Source organism: Mustela erminea, chromosome 12, assembly GCF_009829155.1.
Source record: "Mustela erminea isolate mMusErm1 chromosome 12, mMusErm1.Pri, whole genome shotgun sequence".
Taxonomy (NCBI): Eukaryota; Metazoa; Chordata; class Mammalia; order Carnivora; family Mustelidae; genus Mustela; species Mustela erminea.
In genome coordinates this window covers 77,672,786-77,680,647 of record NC_045625.1, presented here as the reverse complement: position 1 = coordinate 77,680,647, position 7,862 = coordinate 77,672,786, and the positions used below count along the sequence as shown (strand labels likewise).

The window sequence follows — 7,862 nt, the reverse complement described above, 5'->3', positions numbered from 1 at the left end:
TCAAAGGACCTGTGGCTGTTGGTTGTGTCCAAATGGTAGACAAAGGGTTTGCTTGGTCCCATTCTTCTTGGCAGTAAGTTCTGGGCAGTATCTCGAACATGGTGCCTGGGACTCGGTGGTGTTAGACATGCACATGTTGTGGGGGAGGATTTATGGCTTAAACACCCGAGACACAAAACAAGACGTTGCCAGCAAGGCAGAGTCGGCTCATAGAGGAGTTAAAAAAACCACAGATTTTGTCAAACAGACCTGGATCGGAAGCCTCGCACCGCCAGTACTACGTGTGTGACATGTGGCAAGTTACAATTTAAATTATTTGCTTTATTATACGTGAATTGGATTTTCATGCTTTAATGATATTCCTCACTATTTTTGTTTTAAGCGTGTTTTATTGATTTTCTACCAGAGAAGTTGAAGTTTTATCTCTCTTGGACTCCCTCAACTCCAGTATCCCCACCAATCCCATCCAAGCTTCTTCTCCCATCTTCCCAGTATCACGTATTTTTCTGAGATCAGTGTTCAGGATTTACACTATTTTGATTATATAACTATGGTTCACAGCATTATCATATAATGTAATATAGTGTAATATAATTGCAGTTTCTTTCTTTCGTATTTTTTGTCTTCCCCAGAATTTAGAATTGCTCTGATTTTTTTTATACACTTACTTCTTCCTCAGATATTCTGACAGAATGGTTAAATGTCCTTTCTGTATAGCCACACGTATTAGATCATCTATTAATCATCTATTATTCCCCACCTGGAAACAACTTTCTTAGAACCTATCATCCTACTGCTCCAGTCTGGGCTGGTTCATCTCCAGGCCATGGCCATTCAGGGACCACTCATTTGCACATTCCCCTCACCACTCTCCAGTGTTTAACTCCTTGTTTCTTGGATCCTGTGACTTCATGGCTTGCTTCTTCCTTTTGTTTCCTCCTTTCTAGGAGTCTGCAAACTATGTTTCCCAGGTACCTTTGCCCACGGGCTCCCTCTTAGGTGCTGTCGTTAAGAGGCTTTTGTGAGAGTTCAGAGGTGGGCAGAAAAGGTACACTCTCTGCCTCTGGCTTCCACAGTAGCAACTGCTGGGGGTTGCCCGTGATTGCTGTGGGGGTTTTGGGGTTGTGGCAGTTGCACACCAGTGGCCCAGGAAGCAGCAGTAGCACCTCTTTGGTATTTCCACTTCTGCTTTGTCTGGGGAGCCTTCTGCTGCCGTAGGCTGCCATCTTGTAAAGAGAATAAAGGAAAGTGAAAGGCTCATTGATTTGCTGTTTATGAAGTTTATAACCCAACACAACTCTTTTTCAAGGAAGTCAAGTCCAGAGAGAGTAGATAGAAAATCAGTTCACCTCACCAATTCTGGACTGTGTTGACAGGATTTATATAAACTTTACTCTATCATTCTTGAATAAGATGATAAATTACATTTATGTACTGTGTTTTTTACATGAACTACTGGAGACAGAAGCTAAGGGAACTTGTTGAATTTGAAATAGATTGGTAGCATCTACAGAAAACTTGTTTATGACACAATATTTTGCGTGGCCAAGACTCGTGCTTCAGCAGGAAAATGTCAGATCTGAATTGGAAATATGGATTTGAGGCCATTTATTTCTCTGTGTATGAAAACATATTAGTTTTACTCTCTATCCATAGTAGATTATACCTTTATTCTCTATCCATAGTAGATAATACCTTTCAAAATCTCTATCCATAGTAGATAATACCTTTCAAAAGCCATGGAGTCTGGCTTCAATGATATTCATCACCAGGTTCATTTCTCCTTCTGTTACAGAGGGAGAGAGAGAGAGAGAGAGAGAGAGTGTGTGTGTGTGTGTGTTAACTATGTAACATGATTAGTGCTGAGTACTGTGCCCATGTGGTTCACTGGAATTTTTCCATATTAATTACTTTACACATCAATAAAGAAACGAAGATAAAGACTGAAGAATTAGAGCCAAGTCTCATGTTCTTTTCAGTACAGCACAGTTTTCCCCTAAATTGGCGAAGTTAAGAAAGTTGAAAAACCCTAAAGAATGCTCTGGTCCACAAGAATTAGGTCATTCGGAAGGGATTCCCATTCCAAGCCATCAGGACAAGGTACATTGAACAAGGACTAGATTTTTTTTCTTGACTCTGTGTCTTGAAAGGCATATTATTTTAATAATAATATTATTATTGTTACAATAATATTATTAATATTATTATGATGATTATAGTTACACTGGAGTGAGACTTGTATTCACTTGAATTGGGCCATCAATGTAAACTTTTCTGTGTGTGTTTATGGGAATCTAATATGTTCGTTTCTTTGTTTGTGCAGAATCTATCTCTAACAGATCTAATGTGATCTGAGTTTCCCCAATTTGGCATAGAGAAAAATATATTAGTTGGGATGAGAATTAGGAATCTAGCTCCCGGTCAAAGCTAATTCTTGCATATGAGTAACTTTCTAGGAAATTTACCCACAGAAATGTTCATCCACAGTATTGTTTATAATAATGAAATTTGGAAAATCACTAAATTTCTAACAACTGGGAATTGTTTGGTATATTTACATAATGGAATTTATGCAGCCACTTAAAATATTGCTGTAGAATCATATATACTACCATGAGATAATGTTTTTATATATAGAGTTTACTTCATATAGTAATAGAGTTTATATACTTCATATAGTAGTAGAGTTCATATACTTCATATAGAAGTAGAGTTACTTCATATAATATATATTTTGGCAAATGGCTGTTAAACAGCTTTATCAGTTTCCAGAAAACTCTTTTCAAAAAAGTAATTATTTTTCACTGAAAGAAAACTAAATGAATGTGCCATCCTAAACATTATAGTTTTAGACTAGTGAACACTCATCAATTTTCTCAACACAGTAGTTTCTAATCAAATAATACCATATGGAACAGTGAAGTGGGCACCATATTTGTTGATTCCAAAGTGATTGCTTTGTGTAAGTTCGCTAGTCAAGTGGGATAAAGATACAACATTTCTATATGCTCTTCCCATATGTCACCAAGGGCTAGTAGCTTTAGCCTTTATTTTTCCCTTAAAGTGGCTTTCAGTATTATAAGTTATTTCTAAGTCTGATTTCAGTGTAAAATAATAACCACAAATCCCCCCAACTTTAAAAAGTTGGTAAAAAAAAAATGGTACCCACAGAATTTATCTTCTAAAAGATTACTCCTTCCCTACTATCCCTCACTGACACCCACTATCAACATCCTTCTTCCTCATTTTGAGAGAATAATCTTTATTATATTTTAATCAATGTACAAACTAAATCATATCTCTTCAAATATTATTGTGTTGCTTATCTAATTAATTTTAATTTTTTTTTAAAGATTTTATTTATTCATTTGACACAGAGAGATCACAAGTAGGCAGAGAGGCAGGCAGAGAGAGAGAGAGGAGGAAGCAGGCTCCCCGCGGAGCAGAGAACCCGATGCGGGACTCGATCCCAGGACCCTGAGATCATGACCTGAGCCGAAGGCAGCGGCTTAACCCACTGAGCCACCCAGGCGCCCTTTATTTTAATTTTTTGTTAGCAATGTGGAAATTGTTTGGGTATCATAAGTTGTCATGAATTGTGTCATGATTTTTCCCATTGAAATCAATGAAAATTTAAAAATTACTGTTTTTCTCTTAGCAAGGTTTTCCAGAACTAAATAATGTTACACACGGGATAGGTGAATGATTAAATTAAACAAAGCAGGTTGCAACCTACAGGTAGCAGCAGATAGACATAGTAGAAATATATGCATACACATATAAACTGTTCCCAGTGATTATGGTGTTGTTTATGGGTGCTTTAATTCTTTGAATTATATCCAACTGGTTTGTACCTGCTTCCTTCTGTCTTTTATTTGCATAAGTGGCAAGTGAATATTTTGAGATCTAAACTACCCCCCCGCCACCTCCCATAGATTTTATTCCCCAAATGCTTTATGAGATTTACCTTCATGCCACAGGGGTGGGCTGACACGTAGTCAATTTTTAACTTTTGTATTTTTGAAGTTAAGGCCTGCAAAAGCACAGTTTAGAAGACCGTATGAGCAGTTAGAGCCAGTTTCTGCTGCATAAAGATTGGATATCTGCCTTGACTTTGGCGGGGCAGAAGACAATCAGGGAGAACATGAAGGTAATGGGTCCTAGATGGGCCACGTTCAGAATCTGGGGGGAGGAAAATTGATAGAATCCTCTGATACATTTGATGGTTTCAAAGCAGGAAAGAACTTCTTGCAGAGGAATTCAGACTCCCAGGTAAACAGAGACCTCTGAAATAACACGAGCTATGCTCTTGTGAGATGTTGCCATAGAGCTTGTCACATTTGGATGATTATTGAGGGACAGAAAGAGGGAGAAGGTGAGGGAAAGGGACAGGCCTAGTTTCATCCTAGACTCCCCCCCCCCCCCCATGAATCAGTATAGCTTTTATTGCATCTTTAAAATATCACAAATAAGTCTGAAAAATCATCCAGCTTCTCGCTGTTTCTGCAGATGGACAACTCAGATCTTATTCATCAGCCTGCTGAACTGTTCCTTTTTCAGAAACATAGATACCACCCCAAAATTTTCTGATATCCTTGTTTTTAACAGTTGTGGCTTGCTGTATCAAAGCAGCTGAGTTCGATACAAGTTCAATGTCATTTCCTTCAAGAATTAACTCATCTTTTTGGGCTTGAGATACAGAACAAGCAACACCTGGCCTCATCCGAACCCTGCGGATATATTTTTCACCCAAGAAATTTCGGATTTCAACAAGAGAACCATTCTCCTGAATAACAACATTGATGGGGAAGTGAGCATACACAGACCTCATCTTGTATCGGAAGCCCAGTGTAACGCCCTTGATCATGTTCTGCATGTGACTACAGATGGTGTGAACCATAGCCAGTTCTTTTCTGTTCCCCCACCACTTGTCAACTCGGAGCCTCTTCTTTTTCTTTCCAAGAAGACTGAGTTCTATGTTGATGTGGTTGAAGTCCCTTCGCAGGGTTTCTCTGGGGCCCTTCACGATCACCGTGCGTCCCTTCAGGGTGATGTCGACATTCTCTGGGATGTCGACCATCTGATTGCTGAGACTGGTCTTCATCCTCGCAGTAGATGTGGCAAAAAGAGCTCATCCTAGACTCTTGACAATACTCCAGAGATTTCCATCTCAATAATGGATTAGTGAAGTTCTGGTTCAATACAGGTCATCTGATTTTAGTAATGTACAGAATATTTATCTTCAAATAGTAATAATGGCAACCAGCATTGCAATGCACAAAGATAACTTTCCTGGAATTTGCCTGGTTTCGGAATGTGTTTGTAGTTGCTCTCAGGCCACTTTACAAATAAACAAAAGTAACAGTTTTGAAAGCTCAGAGATTCACGAGGCTTTGTTTCTATTAAAAGCTAATCTGAACAAAATATACCAATCTAGTTCCACATGAGGTTGAAATGTGACTTCATTTCTAACCTGCCAAATAGCCTAATTTAAAAAATAGCATTGCACAAATAAAGTATCTCTTTATGCCTTTTAGTAATGAATTCTGTGTTACTATTTACATCTATTTTAAAAAATTACAACTCCAGGGTAAAAAATTTGCAAATATGCATTGACCTTATTTCTTGTGTTGTTCTGCCTTCATTTCTGTCCCAGTTCATTCTGCTGCTGCAGCCCTTAACTCTCTGCTCCCCGGCTGCTGCCGCCTCTTACTCCAGCACGGGAAGTCCTCCTTTTCGGGTCCTCAGCAGCATCCTGGCTGCTGGTGAATTCACCCGGGGATCCCTGCTTGGTCCTAATCTGACTTCATCTCCCGTTGACATCTGACATTATGGTTCATGCCTTTCTTCTCCTCCTTCTCCTCCTCCTTCTTGATTTTATTTATTTATTTGAGGGGGAGAGAGTGAATGAGAGGGAGAGAGAATCTGAAGCAGACTCTGCATGGAGCACAGAGCCCCACCCGGGGCTTAATCCCACAACCATGAGATCATGATCTGAGCGGAAACGAAGAGTTGGATGCCCAACAGACTGAGCCCCCTGGGGTGCCCCATCATGCTCCCCCTCTTGATGTTCCATCCCCTCTGTTTTGTCTGCCGTGCTTTCTTGGATTCCCCCACTCCCTGCACTATTGTTCTTAATCCTTCTTTTTTTTTTTTTTTTTTAAAGATTTTGTTTATTTATTTGACAGACAGATTACATGTAGGCAGAGAGGCAGGCAGAGAGAGAGGAGGAAGCAGGCTCCCTGACTGATTCGGGGCTCGATTCCAGGACCCTGAGATCATGACCCAAGCTGAAGGCAGAGGCTTAACCCACTGAGCCACCCAGGCGCCCCTGTTCTTAATCCTACTTAAGAGCTCTCCTTTTTCCCTTTCCCATTCCTTAAAAATTGACCATCTTCAAACTTATATCTTCAGGGTTTTTTCTTTTCACCTATACTTTCCCTGAGAAATGTCATTTATTTTCAAGTCTTTAATGATCATTTATAAACTGATTATTCCCAAACATGTATCTCTAATATAGCTTTTTCTCCTGAGCAGCAGACTCATGTATCGCGCTGTTGACTGGACATCTTCATGAGGATCCCCGTTGTCTCTCAAACACTGTATGCCTAGAACCGAACTCACCCTCCTCCACAAGCCTGTTTCTCCTCTTCTTTATCAGGGTCTGGGTACCCCAGGTGATGTAGTGACCAGCTAGAGCCCCACGTATTCCATTGAATTCCTTCCCCTCCCTGAATCCCCATCTGTGTTAACCGATTTGTACTGCTACAACCAAATTCCATCTTCTGTGCTGTTTAAACAATAGGAATTTTTCCTTCCCATTTCTTTAGGCCAGGAAGTCCAGGATCATGGTGTTGACAAATTTGGTTTCTGGTGAAGACTCCCCTCCTGGCTTTCAGACATCTGGTTTCTCTCTGTATCCTCACATGGCAGAGAGTGAGAGAGAGAGAGTCCAAGTGCTCTGGATTCTCTTCCTTTGAAGATACTAAAGCCATCAGATCAGGACCCCATCCTTATGACCTCATTTGACCTTAATTACTTACTTCCTTAGAGGCTCCATCTCCAAATCTAGCTGCACTGGCTTTCAGTATAGGAATTTTGAGGGGGACACAAACGTTTGGTCTATGACATATCAATCACCAAAATGTTTCAAGTCTTCCTAATAAATAGTGTGCGAAACACCTGCTTCTCCTGCCTCCTACCCTCATGAATCTAATTCTGAGCACCGTTATCTCTCACCCCATTTACCGAGGCAGGCGTCCTTCCTCCTCTCCCAGCTTCCTGTCTGCCCCTGTGTCCTCTAGTTCTCATGCCGCAGCTAAGGTCCAAATCTGATCACATCACTCTTCTCTGACATGGTTCCTATGCCTCTGTGTTACTCATGCAAAAGCTCTGATTCCTAAATCCTGCTCACAAGGCCCTTTGTGAACTGGGCCTTGCTTGCACCCTGGCCTCCTCTCTCACCACTTCCAGGCCCTCCCTGACAGCTCCCTGCCTCCATGGAAACAAATGGCCACAAACCTGAATGATAGCCAAAACATTTAACAATTACAGTGCTTGTATACATAAATAAATGAATAAGAATAGGAGAAATATATTTCTTTCTTTTTTTTTTTAAGATTTCATTTATTTGACAGTGAGAGAGACTGTGAGAGAGGGAACACAAGCAGGGGGGGTGGGAGAGGGAGAAGCAGGCTTCCTGCCGAGCAGGGAGCCTGATGGGGGGCTCAAACCCAGGACCCTGGGATCATGACCCGAGCCAAAGGCAGACACTTAACCACTGAGCCACCCAGGTACCTCGAGAAATATCTTTCTTATTCTCTGCCTAAACTAAAGTTTATGTCATAAAAGAAGAGCTATAA

At 40.6% G+C, this 7,862-nt stretch overlaps 1 protein-coding gene across 1 annotated transcript; it reads right to left on the bottom strand.

The window, feature by feature from the left end:
* Nucleotides 1–4,424: 4,424 nt before the first annotated feature.
* On the bottom strand, nucleotides 4,425–5,130 carry LOC116570980 (60S ribosomal protein L9-like). The gene has a single exon (XM_032308634.1). It carries the CDS (start codon nucleotides 5,102–5,104, stop codon nucleotides 4,526–4,528), a length of 579 nt encoding a protein of 192 aa, XP_032164525.1. The 5' UTR covers nucleotides 5,105–5,130; the 3' UTR covers nucleotides 4,425–4,525.
* Nucleotides 5,131–7,862: the final 2,732 nt, after the last annotated feature.